This window comes from Heterobasidion irregulare (assembly GCF_000320585.1).
Source record: "Heterobasidion irregulare TC 32-1 unplaced genomic scaffold scaffold_04, whole genome shotgun sequence".
In the NCBI taxonomy this organism is placed as follows: Eukaryota; Fungi; Basidiomycota; class Agaricomycetes; order Russulales; family Bondarzewiaceae; genus Heterobasidion; species Heterobasidion irregulare.
Genome location: NW_009258200.1, coordinates 2,740,935 through 2,760,687, shown reverse-complemented (window position 1 = coordinate 2,760,687; position 19,753 = coordinate 2,740,935). Strand labels below are relative to the sequence as shown.

The window sequence follows — 19,753 nt, the reverse complement described above, 5'->3', positions numbered from 1 at the left end:
ATCGGTGCTGGAGACATTGGCTAAAATTCGGGTGTTTGCTGGCATTAAGTTTTAGTGATCGGTGTATGGCCCAGCGGGTGTGTGTAGACATATCAGCGCCTCCCCATAAATTAAAAACAACAAAGTTCAGCGCTATGTTGACAGCTAGAACGACGATTTGTGAAAAGGTGTGTAGAAGATCATGTGGACAGAAAACTTGCGGAATCGCCTGCAACATCTAAATCTATCCACTCTTCCAAGGTCATCGGAGAGCCGCCTCGGGAACGGGCTGCACATGCTCGACGAAAGAAGCATTAGGACTCGGAGATGGGTGGAAAAACATCAAAAACCTAAACATTTTCAATGCATAATCATCCACAGAAAAGCCAACAAACAACCGAAATGATTCACATCTGCTCGCAGTATAACTTGGCACAAAAGATATATATTGATGGGAAATACTTGAGGAATCGGATAATACAAGAACGCGAGACAGGATCACTCACGACCAAAAAGAAAAAGAACGGCCGCACCAAACAGAAAGAATGTCGGTCTCTCCGAAGCCGACTGCCTCCTCCTGATCCCCCTCCGCCACTCATGAGCGCCAGCCGAAGCGATGCTTCCAGGACAGAAAAAAGACAATCAAACAGAGAAGTCTGCACTTCAGAAAAGACCTGGTCCGTCTAGGGGACTGGAACGCGGACAAGGAGGCTAAGATCTAACCGAGCCCGAACTTTTATGTCCCCAGGGATTTGTTCGATGAAATTTGCGCAGTGCCCAGAGCGCATTATATAGCTAGCAAAAGCTAGGTAAGCATCTCTCACGATAACGTGTGTGAAATCATGTGCAAGCGCGCGTGCCGGTTAGCCGATACTTTGTGGGGAAAGCAATCATTGGCGTAACCAGGCCTCTACTACGATAAATCAAACTGTGTGTTCACCTCCTCGTCGTTCTCGACCTCTACAATACGTCGGATTGCACTCAACTTGGATCTCTTCGAAAAAAAATATGTCGAAATCCATCACTCTTTCGCGACTCAACGACCTCAGCCTTGGCCTTTTTGCGTTGGTACCACCCTCCGAGACCCTTGACCATCTCATTCGCTATCTGAGTACATGGAGCGGGAGCGAGTATGTCCCTAATTTTGCATCTTGAAATGTAGAGCTTAATAAACTCGTTCCATAGTAAATTATTCATGGTGATTAATGACGTCAATCCGAAGCCACGACTTCGAAGTTAACGAGCGTCCAGGTCATCCAATATGCTGCCAAACTGCTCATTCCGATCCTCCATCTCCGCGCGAGGCTGCAGCACCGTGCGGGGTTTAGAAAGGAGCCAATTAGCACCGCCGCACCGGCCCTGAACAAGCTTGCGAGCACCGTCAGCGATGCGCGGATGCTCTGGAGAATATGGGGTGCGTAGCTCGCATAGTCTTCGATTCGCTCCATATTGACTGTACCATCGTTCGTGTACACGCAGGTCTGCTTCCCATATTCCAGTGGCTGATATCGCTCGAGCGCTCTCCACCGCCCACACGCCGCCTGCTCACGATCGAGCGTGCACAGGGATGGTCCATGCTCGCGTACTACCCCATGGAACACCTCTACTACCTGCTCTCACACGAGATAATCCCGTCGTCCATCTCCCTCCCCTTCTCGCGATCTTCCTCCTCTCCGTCGTCCCCGCTCCCGTCGACGACCGCTTCCCTGACGCCATCCTCTGCCGCCCCCTCAAAGGGACCACCAGCGTCTCCACGCACGCTGTCGTTGGACTCAACCGCGCTGTCTCTCTGGTCCACCAGGTTCTGGGCCTTGTACGTGGTCCTGCAGTTCGCGCACCTGCGCGAAGACCGCGCGCTCTTGCTGCGCCGCGAGCGCGTGCTGAGCAAGGAGAAGGTAAAGGGCCAGGAGCACGCAGAGCTCGAGCGCCGCTGGGATGCCTGGTGGAACGAGCTCGCGGTGAACGTCGGGTACCTACCGCTGACAGTTCATTGGTACGAGGAGCATTGCATTTATCTATCTATACCTCGCTTCAACATCGTATACTCAATGCCCTCTCCATTCCAGGTCTCTGGAGCAAGGACTGTTTAAAAACGACGTGAGCTACTGCAGCGATATCTCCACCCGGCCGTGCTGATGTACTCCATGGTTATATAGATATGGGTCTCCATCTTCGGGTTCGCTGCGGCCATTGCGTCGTTCAGGAGTGGCTGGAAAGCGACAGCCGTCCTCCCCTTGTCGCCACCGCCGCTAACAGCCACCGAAGGAACCACGCCGGAGGACACAAACCTCACCACACTCGCAGGAGAAGGGGAAGAGGAAGTCGTGACCGGGTACACCTGAGCCTGCAGCCCGTGTTTATGCTACGTCTTGATTCGAAGCTGTCGTACTATCGATCGGAAAAACGAGGAGCTGATCCGTACTGCGGTATTTTCGCAAAAGTCGTCGAAAGCTGAGATGCGCGTTCGTCGCTGACTGAGTGACGAGAGGGTGGGCTGCGCCGAACAGCGGCTCGATCTTCCCCTGACGGCGCACATATACTGTGGCACCAGCCTACCCGGCCACGCGTTCACGACCCATCGCGCATCTTACAGCTTCCATATCACTGTCACTGCGAATCCATTTTGTCATGCACACTCCGCCCGACCGCCTTCCATTCGACTGCGTTGCGGTGCCATTGCATGCTTCTGTATGTATACAAGTACGGATTTCACTATCACGATTTCATCCAAACTTGCCTGCCGGCCAAGCGGGTATAGATGTATCGTAATATGCGTATATTGGTATTCGAGAACGAAACAAGAAGAAGAGAGTGGGAACGTGGGGTGGTGGGTGGGGTGTCGAAAATGCACGCGTGATCTGTGGATCCAAAGAAACCGAACGGCGGACGGCGAACGAGCTGGAGAGGACGAACGGCCAAGTGAGAAGCGCTGAGCATCGAGATCAAGCAGACGGAGGCGACGAAGCCAAGATATGCCGGAGATGTTTAAAAAAATGCCCGACAACGACCGGAACGACAACGACGACCAGAGACCGGGAAAAGACGGAGACGAAAGGAGGGGAAGGGGTGAAAAAGGGGAGGCTATATAAATCCAAAGTATCTCGACGAATCGAATCGAACCGACATGTACCGCAGAAAGTGAGGGGAGCAAATAAAACGATGGTAAGCAATAGGCGACCCGACGCGACGGAGGAACGTCCTGTGTCCGGCAAGCAGACAATAGCCTCGTCTGGAGCTCGGAGCACATATTCGATTTATGATTCTGTATGATACTTTGTCTGCCCTCATCCGTCAGCACGCACCATTCCGAGCATCCACGGGTGGAGCAATAGATCGCGAATCCCTCACCGATGAATGTACAGTCCATACACGCAGCCGAAGCAAAGCGTGCTTCAAACTCTGAGCCCACCCACCCCACCCACACCCGTCCACCCCGATGCATCATTATCTGTCTGCTGTTAGCGGTGCTGCCCTGCCCCTGCCCGACTCGCGACGGTCCTTAGCTTTACTCCTCGTCGGGAATCTCCCCCGCGATGTCTCCATCCGAGATCGCTGGGATGGCTTTGGGGAGGACGGCCGGTCCCTGCAGCATGTTCACGATGTCTTCCAGATCGCCGCCCTCCGTATGGCGCACTTTCACTTCATCCAGTCGTCTCTCCTCCGCGCCCTCTGCCTCATCGGACGATGCAGGTTCTTCAACTTCAGGCGCAGGCGAGCCGTCAGATTCATGCGAGGGAGCAGGTACGGCCTCGAGCTCCAGTTCGGGCTCCGAATGCGCGCGCTCCAGCTCCGGCTCCGGCTCTGGCACAGGCTCGGGTGCGTGCTCTTCCAGCTCCAAGTGCTCAGTATGCTGCTCGGCCTCGGTCTCAGGCTCCGAATGGTGCTCCTCGTGCTGCCCAACGTCTTCGTGCTCATGCTCCGCCTCAGCTTCGTCGTGCGCTTCGTCGGCCGAGTCTGGCGCTTCGGATTCATGCGCAGCCTCCTCCGTCTCTCCCACAGCCACGACCGCACCCACCACGGCAGCCACGCCTCCCGCAACCGGCGCCGCCTTCCCAGCAGCGCCCCTTCCGGCCCCCGCAGCCCTCCCGGGCGCGGCGCCCCTCTTAAGCGGCGTGCCCCTACCTCTTGCGGCAGTCGCAGCCGCAGGTGCGGCCGCAGTCACAGATGCAGCTGCAGACGGGGCGCGCGCCTTGCCCGCGGACGCGGCGGTCGGCTTGCTGAGGCGGTCGAGGTTCGGCAGCGGTTTCTTCGCGCCGGGGGCGGGCGCGGCGCTCGCGGGCACGCTGCGGGCCTTGGCGAGCGACGCAGCTGTCGGCGCGAAGAGGCCCGATGCCGGCGTCTTGGGGCGCGCGGCGCCCGTGGAGAGCGAGCTGGACGGAGTCTTGGGGCGCGTGGAGGCGGGCGTCTTGGGGCGCGCGAGCGCCGACGAGGAGGAGGGGGTGGTCTTGGGCGCGGGGGCTTTGTGCGGCGTGGACGGGGTCTTGGGGCGTGCGCCTGGGGCTGGGATGCGTGACTTGGCGGCCGAGGGGGGGTGGGACGACTTGGAGGGCGTCGCGGCCGCCTTCGTAGTAGCAGCGGCGGCAGTATTAGTGGCGGCGGCGGCGGCGGCGGCGGGGGCCTTGGATGGAGTTTTGGGTGTCGGGGTCGCTGCCGATGCGCGGGCTGGGGTGGACTTGCTTGACGAGAGGGGGGCCGACCGGGCGATCTTGGGCGGCGCGGACTGTCTCGGGCCCGCGGCGGGTGCGCGGAGGGTGCGCACGGCGGCGGGCACGGCAGCGGATGCGGGCTCTGGGTCGGAGTGGGCGGTCAGGGGCGGGGCATCGTCCGACGTGGCAGGGTCGCTGTGCGGCGGGGAAATGGGCGCGAGGGCGAGGTCTGGGGGCGGCGGGGAGAAGGCGGTGGTGCGCAGGATGGAGGGCGGCGGGGAGAAGGCGGCGGCGGGTGCGGCGGCTGCGGGTGCGGGTGCGGGGGGCTTTGCGGGTGCGGCGAGCGAGGATGTCTTGACGGGGGGCCACTCGCGCGATGCGCGCGACTCCTCTTTGACGGAGTCGCCTGTGAAGTGCGAGGCGATGCTGGAGGGCCGCGGGGAGCCGTTCGCGGTGGACGTGCGCTTCGTCTGCTGCTCGAACCGCCCGATGAGGTTGGCTACGGACTGGCGAGGGCGCTCGTCCGGCAGCGGCCTGGGGACGCAGGATCACGCGGCGATGAGCGGCAGACACGACGTGGGAGAGACGGCGAGACTCACATGCTGCCCTACACTTGTTGCGATGGAGCTGGCGCGATGCGGGGAGCGGGAGGTGGAGAGGGGAGAGGCGGTGTGCCGTTGGTGGGAGAGATGACGGCGATGGACACGAGGTCCGCTCATCAGCCCACTCAGGTTAGGGGCTCCCTCGCACCTCCTCCAGCCTTTCCCATGGTAACCTCCACACACACCCGTCCGTTCCTCGAAGACTCCAGGCAGCCTTGATCAGACAGTCACGTCAGATCAACGGTGTCCGCCGCGGACGTTTTTCATCACACCTCGCCGTTATCATCATCACCATCGTTGTCATTGAAGCGCCGCAGCTCTCTCACACACAGTGCGAACGGCAAATATTAGACGTCGATAGCTTCTATTGTATTACGAAAAAAAAAAACATGTACGACATCACCGACGCGCGGCCGCACGCTCGTCTAGACAGCGCAGACGCTGCAAGAGCCCGCGTCCGCGAACATATGATAACATGAAAATATGAAAATGGGTGCGAGGATGCGAGGGCACGCGCGTGTGTGTATGAGTGCGCGCGCGCACGCGATAAGTAACAAATAGTGATGTTTGGCGCTAATAATTCGGTCGGGGGCACCGAGCACTGCAACGAGAAAAAATGCTGGAGATAGATAGCCGGGTGAGTGATGTTCTATGCAAGCGGCGGTCGCGGTGGGTATCTTGTCTGCGATGCGGGGGGGGTCATGCAAGTTCGTGTCGAGCGTCGAGCGTCGAGAGGGATCCAGGAGGCGAGGGGAGACGAAAAGAAACTTGTATTTTTTTTTCTTGCTTGCCGAGTCGCGGTCGTGCGATGGATGTGGCCGAACCCGACAAGTGCCGTGCCGTCTTCATGCGTGATGGATAGCGAAGCTGGCGGAGTATACAGAAAACGAAAACGAAAGCCGGAAATGTAAAAAAAAAAAAAAAACGAGGACAAAAATAATGGGACGCCCGAGGGCGATTAGATGCAGCGGCGGTGGCGAGAAATCGCGCCACGCCGAGAGAGATAATGTTGCTACAAGCAACGAGGGAGTACATGCGGCGCAGGCCCGTCCAGGGTCCATCAAGCGTGAGGCCTTGATGGTCGTGACGCCAAGGACGGTGGTCCGTCCAACTTGCCCGCACGCAAGTGCCCGATGGCATAGGTACCGGAGGCGGCTTTATAGACAGATGCGAACAGGGGAAAAGAATCTCGATTTTCGTAGGTTTCATGGCCGCGACGTCGACGGCCGCGCGCCCAAGAGCTTGAACACGGGGTCGTTCGGCGGCGTGTCCGGATGCACCTCGAACTTATTTTCCCAGAGCGCAGCCGACGATCTGGACGGGTCGAATCCGGCCGGGTCCGAGAGCGAGCCGTTCGACTGCGGTGTCCAGTTCGAGCCGACGATGTGCGAGGCCATCAGCGACGGGAACATTGTCAACAGTTCAGGTCTGTGTGCCAAAGGCGAAAAAAAAGCACGGTCCGAGTAAGCAAAAACGTTCGACGCGCGGAGAGTGCGGCGAAAGGCAAACGAGCTACGAACACTACTTTCGGCGCGTCCGCGTCGGCGCGCCCAGATCTGCTCTTCACGACGAACGACGACGAGCGCATGCGCCCGCCGCGCACGGTCGAGAACGTGCCCAAGTTGTCCCGCATGCGGTCCATCGCGAACCCGAACCCGGGCTCCGCGTCCGCGCGCGTCGTCGGCAGCTTCTCCTCCTTGCGCCAGAAAGGCCGGAGGTGTATCTTGCTGATGAGCCGCTCAACGGGTGCGTTCGGGATGCACCGGATGAGCGCGCCAAGCGGGATAGACACGAGCCCCAGCGCGAGCGAGATGCCCCACTCGCGACCGCCGATCCTGGTCACCTGAAACGCGGCACCACCGACAAACACAATGAGCACCTGAACCGCAATTTCTACAAAACGCGTTAGCCGACTTGCTCTATCACGCACGACAGACACGACAAAAGAACAAACCGATCAAGGTGATAGACATGAAATAATAATTGTTGAGAATGCCCTCGAAGATGTTCAGCTTGTTGTCGAGCCGCCTGCTGTTGACTGAGTTGAAGACCTGCGCAAACACGAAGATGTTGAACACGAGCGTCTGGACGATGTCGCTCTCCTTCGTCGTGTGGTCATGGAAGCCGAGGATCTGCGAACCCAAGAAGTGGAAAATAAGGATGATGATGATCTGGTATATCGACTGTCCAACGATCTGCTTGATCATGTCCACCGTGAACAGCGGTGCCGTCTTCTTGTCCGGCTTGCGGTCGAGCAGCACGGGCGAGGCGGGGTCCGTGGCCAGCGCGAGAGCAGCAAACGTGTCCATGATAATGTTAATCCACAACAGCTGCACCGCGCTCAGCACCGACTCCTCCTGGTCCGAGGCCACCGCCGTCACAAATGTAACCACCACAGCCGTCACGTTCGTCGAGATCTGGAACTGCAGGAACTTGCGCACCGCGTCGTTGACGCACCGGCCCCACATGATGGCCTTCACGATCGATGAAAAGTTGTCGTCCATCAGGATGATGTCAGACGCCTCCTTTGCGACCTCCGTCCCGGCGATGCCCATGGAGAATCCAACGTGTGCAGTCTTCAGCGCCGGCCCGTCGTTCGTGCCGTCGCCCGTGACGCCGACCACGTCGCCAAGTCCCTTGAGCGTCTCGACCAAGATGCGTTTATCCTCCGGCGACGAGCGCGCGAGCACCTGCAACCGCGGCACGACCTTCTTCATCGTGTCCGGCGGAAGTTGCCTAAAGACCGGGCCCTCCATGACAATACCGCCAACAGTGTAGATACCGCATTGCTGCGCGATGGAGCGCGCGGTGAGCACGTTGTCGCCAGTACACATCTTGACGCCGACGCCGGCCTTAATACAGTTTGCCACGGCCTCGCGGACACCTTCGCGGAGGGGATCCTCGATGCCGACGATACCTATCAGATTCATGTCTTGCGCCAAATCATCGTACTCCACCTGCGCAGGGTCAATCAAAGCTGCTGAATTGACATGCCCGAGTGCACTCACCTCATCGTTCGCGACGTACCGTGCGCCTGCAGGGGGCCACTGCTCGAAATCTCTGTAACAAATGCCGATTGTCCGCAGCGTCTGCGATGCATAGAATGTGATAGTCCGCGAAATATTGTCGCGCTCGAGTTCACCGATAGGCGCGGTCTCAATCGCCTCGCCCGAGCCGTCCTGCTCCACCACGACATGCCGCGAGCACCTATCCGTCAGGATCTCACTCGCACCCTTGACGTGCAGCCGCCACCGGCCGTCGGGCAGCTTCACCACGACGCCCATGGCCTTACGATCGCTCGAGAACGGAATCATCTGCACGATCTCAAAGCTGTCCCGGACCTGCTTATAATCAGCCCACCCAAGCTCCTTCGCAAACTTGAGCAGCGCCGTCTCCGTCTTGCTGCCCACGAACACGAGCTCGCTCGTCGCAGCGTCGCGGTCCTCGAACGCGGTTGAGTTGACGGCGATCGCGTCGTTGAAGAGCGTCTTGAGCGCGGGCGAGAACACCTGGTTCAGCTGCGCCTGGTCGAGCGAGAAGTCCTGCACGTGCTTGCGGTCGCCCGACGTGTTCAAGTCGTCGACGTTCGAGCGCGCCTTGTTGTCCTCAAATTGTCGCACGAACTTGGCGTGGACGCCGACAGAGCCGGCGACGATGGTCATTTCGTTTTGCGTCAAGGTACCGGTCTTGTCCGTGCAGATGACAGACGCGTTCGCCATCGTCTCGCAGGATCCGAGGACGCGCACGAGCAAATTTTCCTGTGTCATTCGTTTCGTCGCAAAAGCGAGCGCCAATGTGACTGCCAATGGTAGACCTGCATTCTGATCAGCATATATGCGCCTGATAATTATCCCAGGGACGGACCTTCAGGTACAGCGACGACAACGAGAGTCACAGCAATAATCAAAATCTGAACAAATGCGATGCCTTTCTCGTTCGTGGTCCTTAATAAAACATATCCATCAGCTGTGCGTGGAACACCGTCAACGCACAAAAACGCACCGGGCGGGTTCACCGGTGCCAAGCTGGACGAAGAACCGGATCATCAAGGCCGAGAACAGGAGCAAGCCCGCGAGGCTGCCGACCTTGGCGATGAGCTCTGCCAAGTCGTTGAGCTTGAGCTGGAGCGGGGTGTTTTCCGCGTCCGTCCGCAGCGCTAAATTGCGTGTTCAGTGAGCCGGATGGACGAAGCAGAGAAAGAGAAAACGCACCCATCATGATTCGACCGTTGAAACTCTTCGTGCCGACAGCGATGACGACGTACGAGCCGACGCCCTCAAGCACCTTACTCCCGCTGATAATGAAGCAGTCCGTGTGCCCGAGCAAATCCATACCCGACGGGCGCGCCTTCTTCACGTCTCCTCCGTCGGCGCCCTCATGACCGGTTTGCTCAACGTCCGACGCTGCGGGACTATCTTCTAACAGCCGCTCGTCGCGAATGCGTATGCACTCCTCATATGAGAGCTTCTTGATCGCGTCCGACTCGCCCGTTGCGCCAGCCTCGTCACACCGGACGTTGTGCCCAGACAGGAAGATGCCGTCGCAGGGGACGATCTCGCCAGGCTCGAGAAGCGCCACATCGCCGACGACGACCTCATGTACGTCCACCAGCATCTCGACGCCGCCACGAATCACCTTGACCGTGCGCTCTTCCTTCTTCTCGTTGAGCGTCTTGAACTGCCGTTCCTTCTGCCAATCGTTGACCGACCCGACCGAGACGACGATGACGATCGCGACGATGATGGCCACGCCCTCGACCCAGTCCACAGGGGGGTCGTCGCTGGCGCGTGGCGTGCCAAAGTCCTGGAAGAAGCCCAGCGCGAGCGAGACGACCGCCGCGACCGACAAGAGGATCTACAAGCGCCCAATGACGGCAACCCCCGTATCAGTAGGCGCGCGGACAAAACGGGCATAGCCAATCAGACACGCACCAAGACCTTGTCCTTGAGCGCCAGCCACATCAAAAGCAGTAAGCTCTTGCTTTTCCTTCCAGGAAGCACATTATCGCCGTATACGCGTTTCCGAACATCCATGTCTGCCCCATGCGCGTCGGGCGTACCGCCCGACGCGGACTGTGCTGCATCGCCCAAGCTGACTGTGCTCTGGAGCCCCTTGATCTCCCCACTGGGCTCTGTGATGGTAATATTTGGGAGTTGCTCGTCTGAACCTTCTTCGATGTCCCTGCTCTTCCGAGTGGCTTGCACAGGTTGCGACGCGTGATCGGGCGGGTCCGCCTTGGCCGCGAGGCTCGCCACACCCAGTCCGAGAGTCCGGTGAGTCCCCAGGCCGCGCAAAAGGCCGTCGACGCCGCCCAGATCCTCGAGAGCCTCGATGTTCTTTGGATCGAGGAGGCTCGCGAGCTGGAACGGCTTGAACGCGAACGGTGCGGGGTCCTTGTTCGCATCCTGCTCAAGCTCGATGGCAGCGAGGCGCTCGAGCTCGCGCTTCTTCTTCCCCTTTCCCTTCCTTTCCTGCTTAGGCGCGGCGGGAGGGCCGTCGGACGTATCGGTGTCGATACCGTCAGAGCCTTCTGGGGAGCGCGACGCGCGGCGAAGGCGGTGAAACTTTTTGACAAAGCTTGAGCGCGAGCCGGGGCGGGAGCCGCCGTCGGAGGCTGAGTCGACGTGTGTGTGTGTCGGGGACGCGAGCGTGCTGGCATCAGAGCGGGCGGTGAGGAGGGGGCTGAGGGCGATGTTGGAGGATTCGCCGGTGTGGTCTGGCTCTGTCTCGCTGCCACTGATGGAGCTTGTGAAAGTGGCGTTGCTCCCCTTGCGGCGGTGGCCGGAGGCAGGGGGTGAAAGGAGGCCGAGGGACGAGATGCCATCGTGTTCTTCTGGGCGGTTTGTGCGGAGCTGGGTGGAGTTCGCCCAGTGGACGGAGGTGCCGGAGTGTGCGGAAAGGGTGGGGGAGGGCGGGACATTGAGGAGGGGCGAGTCTGAGCGGTCTGATCGCTCGGACAATGGGGAGGACGGTGAGGGCGACGACGCGGCCTCGAGCGAGTTTCTTCCTGTCCTGAGGATGGGGTTCGGGAGAGAGAGAAAACCGGGCTCTGAGGGGGAGCGTGCGCGGTTTGGCTGTACGGGAGGAGGCCTGAGAACGAGGTCGTCGAGGGGGACGTTGTGCCGGTCGTCGCCGGGGGCGAAGAGGTGGAGGTGTTCTGTGGAACCGGTGACGGCGATGGAGGGGATGTCGTGTGCGTTGTCGGGCATGGCGTCGAGGGAGGGGGGGAGGGAGGTGAGCATGCCCCTCGCGCGTTGTCTGCTCTATAAAACGATCCTCCAAAACAAGCACAGAATTTCCAGAACTAAAGGCGGTGAACCGAGGCTGTGCGGCTGCATTAGGAAATCCGGCTTGGCGTCCCGGCTTGCCACACACACAACTCCTCTGCTCTCTTCCAATACATACTGCCCGACGCGCATACAGCCCTCCTTCATTCTCTCATCGCCGTCGCCTCGTACGCGGCTGCCCATGCAGCATTCATCACAGCTGGTCTCTCAGCCCCAGTCCCGTCACGTGCACACACACGCGCCCCCTCGCCGACGCGCATACAGTCATACGCCGCAGACAGCTCCATGGACAGCGGCGGCCCCGTACTCGGCGAGCCCTGTCTGCGGAGGCACTGTGCCCGCTCACTGCCTCCTGCATATGCCGATCCGCCACCCACGCACCAGAACTAAGTGTTCTCCACAACTGTGGCCTCGTCTCCCCTATGCTCCAGATCAACTGCCCCACGGCATCGGCGTGAACAATAGCCTTCCGGCAACAACAAGCAACCACTTGGTTCTGGCATCGCACACCACCTACTACGTAGCCTCACATACTCCGTAGCCTTGCATACCCCGTAGCCTTACATACCCCGTATTACACTGTCTCCACATCGCATCGCGCTATCACACAATGTGCTTGACTTATCCTTGGCTTTCAGGCCCTAGAAACCTGATCATGCTATCCGCCCGTCGGATACAGTGTCCCTCCGCATCGCCGCCACATGTTGAGGCGCTTGGCCCGCCCCAGCAGTCCTCTTGGATCCTCTTGGTCTTGGATCCGCCTTTCAACCCGCGATGACACGCCGCAGCCGCACGCTCGTCATCGCTCCATCTCCGCACGAAGGCCGAGCGCGGCCGAGCGCGTACTTGAGCTCCGCGACGGGCGGAGTCTGAAATCAGCATTCAAATTGCGAGCGGCGAGCGGCAGTGGCGAGCGCCTGGCCATTATCATGCGCCTCGAGGTCGCCGGGCCCACTTGCGTCCAAAATCTGGCTGTCACCCGGGAGTCTCTTACAGGGGCTGCTGGATCTTGACTTCTCCGGACAAGTGCTGATTGTGTCAGGCTGTGGGTCTGCGGGTCTGGGGACGATCTACGGCTCACGCTTGCACACAATGCAAGCTCATCCGCTGTGATCGTCGACCCGCTGCTACTATAGCACAATCCCACCAACTGAGGCTGACTGGAAATCTGCGGCCTCTCCTCTTCTTTCCAAAACGGAAAAGGAAGATCCCTTGTCTCGAAAATAGGGGCTACTCTCCCTCGCCTTCGCCCTCTGCGGAGTTCATTCCGTGCTCGCCTTTCTTCTGGCTTCTGCGCGTCTCCGCCTACACAGCGGCGCGCTTTTCTTTGTCGTGCGCACGGGTACAGGACCTATTGGCACATGCCAAACGGCGCCATCTCGCCCCCGCATCTCATCTGACAACGTGTGCGATCCGTCCCCGATCGGCGCTCTTCTGCCCCCTCGTGGCGCGCGCCGCGCAGCTGCAATCAGGAAACGTGTCCGATGCACTTCGATCGGCGCTCTTCTGAGAACCCGACGCGCGCGTGCATACACTGCTCTCTGTACTCCTTGCCTAATATGCCTCGCTTGGCTTGCTTGTCTGTGTCTACCGAGATCTCGCGCATCGCTCTACAGCTGCGTCCGGCTCCGCGCGCTCGGCTGGCGTGTGCCGTCGGGCTGCACGCTCGCCGCGCCCTGCGATCCGCGATCTACGACCAGCGCAGTGCCCTCTGAGCTCTGCTCTGATCTGCTCTGCTTTGCACGGGCGATGTTGGACGGGCAGGCGACCCCGCCTGTCCGCAGCCCTTGGCTCATTCGTGATCGGATGCGACCGAGGGCCCAAGTCCTTCTGCGCGATCGGACGTGCTCGCGCTCGGATCCGACATCGTCGACGCGCGCCTCCAGCGCCGTGCGCGGATCATGAGGGCTCACAGCGGATCAGAGCAGATGCCGAAGAGCTCTCGCTATCGGCCCTCGACGACACACGGACGTCCGTGGAAGCTGCAGGTCCCCCGATCATGCACTCCGCGTCATGATTACAGTGACAATAGCTGATACACATGTCTGCGTGCAGATAACCGACGTCTTCTATCTGCCCCGGACGCACTCGATCGTACGTGTTCGGCTCGCGCGCGCTGGGGAAGATACGTTCGGCGCGGCGTTCCGGCTCCGATTCCGTACTCGTACATTGGGGGGCGCAGTCCTGCGATATACGAGCTAGAGTGTAGGGATGTATGTGCCCACACAGACGACGCTCTTTGATGCGCACGCCAGCCGTCTCGCCACACCACGCCGTCGTTCCGGGTCTCCTAGGATTTCGCCTGGGCAATGACACGGGTAATGACCTGTCTCAGGAAAGCGACATACTCGGGCCTCCGCATCTAGTCTAAGTAGGTCACGCGTCCAACTAACCAGCCTCGAGCCTGCACGGCTGCCGTACAGTAGGGCGCGACACACGACAAATACCGGCAAAGATAAGCCTGGGCGTCGGGAGATCATCGTCCTGTCGGCGTGAGAGCGATATGTAGGTCGCGGTGTTATGACGGTACGCTGCCTTGCTTCTTTCGTCCTACGTCTTATGCCGATACCGATACCGCTGGCTCTGATTTCTCACTCGGTGGTGTGCGGTGCACAGCGTCTGTGCATCAGGGCGCGCCCATAGCCACAGGGGGCATGTGCGGGCCCGACGTTCCTGCCGCACGTACACGATGGGCACGTACATGGGCACATGCGACGTAGCGTCTTGTCCTATCCTGCGGGCGGTGACGTCTCCTTGCCCACCGGGCAAACGAACAGATGAACGCGCGGCCAGTGCGCTCGGACTGTTCGGAGAGAACGCGGCGACGCGGCTGCCGCGCGCCGCGCGTTCGAAGCTCGAGTACAGCCAGCGTGAGGCTGCAGACGCGACGGGCGCAGACAGGACGAAGCCGACGCCGAATTTTACCTCGGCACGTGTGCGGCAAGCCGCTGCTTTGAGGCTCTCGGTTGCGCGTCTTCTCGTTCAGTGTATTCAAATGGGCGATAGGAGCCTGTGTACGATGCACCTATTGTTCCTCGGCAACTTGCGTAGGGGTCCACAATCGCAGATGCTGTATAGTACAGGATGCTCTCGCGCTTTCAGGCACCATGGACTATTAGACGGAATGGGAAATCATCTTGATTCAACCACCGCATTGGACTCGTTGAGCAGATCACGGGGCGCAAATATAAGGAGGCTGCACCATTGCCTGCGAAACCATGTTGGGGTTGTGAGATGCACAGCCCCTGAGCGCTTAAGAGGGTATCGATGATGACAGCCTCGGATACAGAGAACACAAAGTGAGCCTGGCCGTATTCGAGGCGGGTGCTCCCAATTGCCCTAGTAGGCCCATTGTCAGCTATATGCAGCTTACTTGGTTGATTGACAGACCTTCTTACAAATAGTACTATGTACGAAGACGTGTCCCGCCATTACTTATGATGGCGATCAATCCTATGTAGGCGGGCCATCTATGCTTTGCTTCATTCAGGACCAAATCGGAACAGCTAGTCTCTTTCAGTGAGAAGAAGAGTCTTGACCTCGGAATGCAACCTACCTCCCGGGAACGTTCCTTCCGAAACAGCATCGCTTTATGCCTTCTCCCTGCGCGGAAGCACGCATTTGGAGCGCCAGATGACAATTATGCTGCTGCCGCTGCTGCCAGCATATCTCGGAACTTGAACTTGGATCCTCAGGAGCGGGGTGGATGTGGGTGATCTGAGTCATCTGTACTGGCACACGACACAGGAAATGAAGCAGAGAGCATGATTGCCAGCGTGAGGGAAGTGTGCACAGCCCCCAAGGTTCGCGAAGTGCTGAAATATCGTGCACTTCGCAGAGTTGAATCCGGCGCGAGACGTCCCTCTGAAATTCGAACATGAAGGCGCAGCATACGCTCGGTCATAATTCCGTTCAATGAAGAGATGCAAAGGCATCTATGAACGCAGCGAAGTGCGCTGACAACGGCCAGGGGCGCGCAGCTGGACCATCTCGTAGGCAGGCCGCAGGAAACTTAGGGAACATGCCTTCGAAGTGGAATAGAGCAACGGGATGCTGTAAATGATGTCAAACGGTCTCCGGCCGATGCTATGCTCGCCTCGACGTACCTCGTCAACTTTCTGCCATTGCGGAGCCTGCTCGGGCGGTCATCGGCTCAGCGAACCTTCCGTTGCTCCACGGCATCTACGCTTTTCATGCTGTACCGCATAATTGATAGATTGATGTCTACACATGCCGCGCAGCGTGATGCAATCCTTGATACCTGAGGCTGCGTGGGTGACTAGGATCAGGATTGCAGAATAACAGATGAGGCCCTGCATCTTCATTGTGAGTTCATCATATTGCGCCGCTCTACACTTGCAATGGTAAGCTCCAATATTCTGCGCTCCTCCCCTAGAAAAGGAGAATCTGAGAAGTGAAGGAGTGACCGATGGCCTTGTGGTCAGAGATGAGAGAACCCGCCGGGGTCTTCATTGGATGAGGTCAGATATTCGAGCTCCGCGGCGTGTACTCGAGGATGGGATTCATCATGCCGTTGCTGCCGAGTTTGGACACGATTTTGACTTGACCCCCGATATTCATACCTCTTCCTTGCAAAACTGCGGACCAGGTATGCTGCCTCAAACCCGAAACAAATGATTTGATTTATGGACTCGTCGTGACCGTGGGTGAGATGCTCTGATAATTGCCAGCGTATTAGTACTGCCCATCACCGCGGCGTTCCGCACTGGTCAACCAGGCGCCTCTCGTCAGTATCCTTCAGATCATCAGTGGTGAACCCGTATGAGTACTTGTGCTCATCTCAGAGCACTGCACCTCAGTAATCAATCCATTTTCTTCATACACAGACCATGACAGCTGTACATTTCGTATCACAGTGTCATCACAAAGGATTCTGTATTCGTATTGCGTTCGAAAGACCTGGGCCATCTGATCTCAGACACAATGGGGCATAGTCTTTTATCTTCAGTAGAAATATCCTTTCATATGGAGGCAGATGCTCACATGCCCTGCCAGTCATTCGGCGGGGCTACATCCTCGATGAGCGCCTCTAGCATTAGACAATCCGGTATGGCTGTCATAATGTGCGCATATTTCTACCCCTGAAAAATGTGTGGGCATGAAACAGCTTGTTGGAAATTCCAACCCCATCGACCCGGAAGTGATCTTCTTTTCCCTGCTCAATCCTACTCTACGATCTTCTCGGCGTCAAAACTTTCGACGGTTTTGCATGAGGGAATTAATTTTAGCGGATCAAGGTCCGCAAAGTCTATTTCTGATTATTCTTTTCCCCTCCTTTTCACCGATGGTATGGCTTGTTCACAGCTTTCAGCAAGGATACCTGCATTTCCATGCAATGGGTCTGGCATGCGTAGTCGGATCATCCACGAGCAGGAAGGCCGTCTACACAGCCTGTATCACAATGGGAAGCCAGAGAATTTTTTGGGTGCTGCGCAATGTCAGTTTGCCATGCTCATTTCCAGACAGCAAAGCACTCGTAGGCGCTTTAGAGAAATCAACCCAGTCACACATTTTCGAGAGATTCTAGAATCACCTTAACCTGCCGGCCAATAATAGTATGTGTCAACAGTGCACGACACAAAGCAATCGGGTACTTCATTGGTGTAACTCACATGACTCACCCCTCAGCCGGATTCACACACTTTGGCTGCCATCGACAGCCTCATTTGCGGACCTAATTAGTGGAAAGGTGCACCAGGCGGTAACGAGAAGTGTGATCATATCAATGCTAGCTTCCCTCTTCATGCAGGACAATCACTTATGACCCTCTTTTGATCATGTAGGTTCCGTGTCACATCGCGGCATGTTCCATGCCTCGACATACCTCTTCAAGGCTGCTTGTATGCTATGCGTCTCATGTTACGCGCTACGAGCATAGGGGGATAATGAGTCTGACGCCTTTGTTTCGTTGGAGAAAGCGATCATATATCCGCTGGCCTCGAAAACCCCATCGGCCGCTGACACTTCAGTGGATCATGATGTTGGGCAAATAGTTACGGCGATATTGACACCAATCTGGATGGCGTTGATGGTCTGATTTGGTCTATAATCGATTGGTCTCATCCAAAGACACAGGCTTCATGTGAATGTTGATCGGTAGAACCGCTGACGTCGTTGCTATAATGCGCCCTATGCCCATGAACTTCGGACATTGGACCATTCATTTGTCTAGTCAGGACGATCGCTTGTAAAGCCAAACATACAGCCTAAACTTCTCCTGATGAGAGACGTCTAGGACGAAAAAGTAGAGTAATACCAATCTACACTGCCCCCCGGTTATGATTCGAGCTATTATGATATTGAGGTGGGTTTTAGCGGCTTCGAAGGGTGATTGTGATACCATTACCCCATAACGCTACCTCGGGAATCGTGCAACTTAGCCTCACCCGCATTGTTTGCCTGTAATAACGGTCAATGCCGACAACCCGGTTATGCAAATTGCGGCTTACGGGTAGCTTACTATCCTGACCTAGTCGGGCTCCACCATGACAGTCATTCTACCAAAGGTGCCTGTTCGAAATGTACCACCTCATGAGAGAAAGATGTCGTGCACGCAAAGGTGAGAACGACGGCTGCAGTCATCCTTCAGAGGTCAGGCCATCGATGATCGGACTGCTCTCCACTCTAGAGGATGCATGTAAGCGTCCAGAACTCAAAAGTCCCAAAAGAAGCCTGCTTACAGGCAAGGCTGTGCAGGCCAGCTGCCTGCCATGCACATATTTAGGTACAGATAGAGCATCGAGAATGTTCCTTGGAGTCTCTTGGAGTCCGTAACGGAAGAGGCTGTGCGCATCGTGCGCAGGGTCCCTTATGTTAGAGGCTTCGATGCACGGGCCACAAATTTCGGATGTAAGTGAACGGGTCAGAATCACCAGCTAGTGGACGGACTGACCTGCTTGGTCTGTTGTCACATGAAACTCGCACCGCTCAACGCTCTAAGCACGCTGGGTCATTTGAGTGAGGAGCAAAGATTTAGTTGCCTGACAACTCGCACTCAATCTCATGAGATGCGTGCATGCGGAACCAGAACGCCAGAATTGGTTACATCGCCTCAGTGAAGAAATACGTAACGGTAGAATGGCGCTGGCAAAGAAGGGCGTGTAAGGGCGCGTACACCCTAGAAAATATGCCGATGGGAACGCAACCAAAAAAAACAACATACAAAGGTACGATCGGATGTTATCGAGAGCATGCAAGGGCACGAAACTGAAGTGTAGAGTAAATGCAATTTTGTGACCAACTCCACTCACTGAACTTGTGACCTTTGCCCGCGGTGAAACGTCTCTCTCTACTCCAAAATGAGTATGCCGAGGTCCTAGTTTGGTTAAGCAAACATGAGTTCAAGGCCAGCGGCGACGTGTGAGCGCCATAGAACGTTTGATAAACTTACGGATGCGTTAATATCCCCACTTGCTCTCCAAGTTTCTGATGATGCCTGAAGGTTCCAGTGCGTCTTGAGCACTTAGCTATCGAATGAGTGTGGGACGTTTCACTGAAGTCAATCCGGACAAGCAGAACGATGCGTGGCCAACCCTGGCTTGCAACACTCAACAAACTGATGCAGGGTCGTAGACGGGCCTTTAGGAACCTCCGTTTGGAGTCAAATTACCGCACGCGTCATGGAGTGTGCGATCAAGTATTCCACGGTGTACAGCCCGCTCCATACACTCGGGGAGCGCACGACCTCCGCGACCCCACCTTTCTCCACGAGTGGCGTCAGAGCGCCGACAGGGTCCACATATGTCGTACGTAGGATGGGAATTGACGCGTAGGAAGAGCCGTCGGCATCCGTTTCATAAGCGTACGGCGCAGCGCCCTTCCTCGTCCGACTTGCCTAGCAGAGCCAAAGTAAGCAATTGTGATGCGCTTCCAAATTGCATGCTATGAAGTTAATTCGGTTGCCTGACTTTGAAACGTGGGTCCGACATTGAAAGTTCAAGGTGGGAGAGTTCCTGGTAGTGATTCTTGCTAATATTACGCGCTGCTGCGCCAAGTATGGCCCTGTCTCAGCCAAATGGGAACCCTTGACATATGGGAATTGAGGAATAAAGGAAGTCAAAGAAGGTGCAAATAATACTTGATAGAAAGCATGCAGGACTGTACATGGATATTCGGAGACCACGTCCGAGGTTGAAGGAGGATCGCATATGTTGCTGCCTTTGGGAGACTAGCTGCGCGCAGGTGAATAGGCAAGCAAGTGAAGCACCTCATCGAAGCA

General features: G+C 57.3%; 4 protein-coding genes across 4 annotated transcripts; 3 read left to right on the top strand and 1 right to left on the bottom strand.

Annotated features, from left to right (window-relative positions):
* Nucleotides 1-1,020: 1,020 nt before the first annotated feature.
* On the top strand, nucleotides 1,021-2,228 carry HETIRDRAFT_241554 (uncharacterized protein; the record flags this gene model as incomplete). Its single annotated transcript, XM_009547379.1, has 5 exons — nucleotides 1,021-1,113; nucleotides 1,216-1,393; nucleotides 1,459-1,654; nucleotides 1,781-2,018; nucleotides 2,136-2,228. Coding segments are annotated over 5 exons (798 nt in total), but the record flags the coding sequence as incomplete, so codon positions are not given.
* Nucleotides 2,229-5,644: 3,416 nt separating this feature from the next.
* On the bottom strand, nucleotides 5,645-10,578 carry HETIRDRAFT_68483 (P-type ATPase). The gene is made up of 10 exons (XM_009546416.1): nucleotides 10,485-10,578; nucleotides 10,159-10,358; nucleotides 9,640-10,081; nucleotides 9,439-9,585; nucleotides 9,230-9,383; nucleotides 9,092-9,171; nucleotides 8,236-9,041; nucleotides 7,182-8,184; nucleotides 6,748-7,120; nucleotides 5,645-6,655 (listed from the first exon to the last, which is right to left on the bottom strand). The coding sequence occupies exons 2-10, from the start codon at nucleotides 10,258-10,260 to the stop codon at nucleotides 6,433-6,435; spliced, it is 3,330 nt and encodes a 1,109-aa protein (XP_009544711.1). The 5' UTR covers nucleotides 10,261-10,358; nucleotides 10,485-10,578; the 3' UTR covers nucleotides 5,645-6,432.
* A 1,417-nt stretch (nucleotides 10,579-11,995) lies between these two features.
* HETIRDRAFT_409217 (uncharacterized protein) lies at nucleotides 11,996-12,687 on the top strand. The gene has a single exon (XM_009547378.1). The coding sequence runs from the start codon at nucleotides 12,216-12,218 to the stop codon at nucleotides 12,525-12,527; it is 312 nt and encodes a 103-aa protein (XP_009545673.1). The 5' UTR covers nucleotides 11,996-12,215; the 3' UTR covers nucleotides 12,528-12,687.
* Nucleotides 12,688-12,871: 184 nt separating this feature from the next.
* HETIRDRAFT_149236 (uncharacterized protein) lies at nucleotides 12,872-13,594 on the top strand. The gene has a single exon (XM_009547377.1). It carries the CDS (start codon nucleotides 12,999-13,001, stop codon nucleotides 13,227-13,229), a length of 231 nt encoding a protein of 76 aa, XP_009545672.1. The 5' UTR covers nucleotides 12,872-12,998; the 3' UTR covers nucleotides 13,230-13,594.
* Nucleotides 13,595-19,753: the final 6,159 nt, after the last annotated feature.

Bases quoted from the DNA above. Each gene is read 5' to 3' on its own strand.
- HETIRDRAFT_409217 (XM_009547378.1), top strand. From the start codon at position 12,216: ATGTTGAGGCGCTTGGCCCGCCCCAGCAGTCCTCTTGGATCCTCTTGG.
- HETIRDRAFT_68483 (XM_009546416.1), bottom strand. From the start codon at position 10,260: ATGGATGTTCGGAAACGCGTATACGGCGATAATGTGCTTCCTGGAAGG. The intron at 8,185-8,235 runs GTGAGTGCACTC...GACCCTGCGCAG, and splicing joins GGTACGTCGCGAACGATGAG to GTGGAGTACGATGATTTGGC. The intron at 7,121-7,181 runs GTTTGTTCTTTT...CGCGTTTTGTAG, and splicing joins CATGTCTATCACCTTGATCG to AAATTGCGGTTCAGGTGCTC.
- HETIRDRAFT_149236 (XM_009547377.1), top strand. From the start codon at position 12,999: ATGCACTTCGATCGGCGCTCTTCTGAGAACCCGACGCGCGCGTGCATA.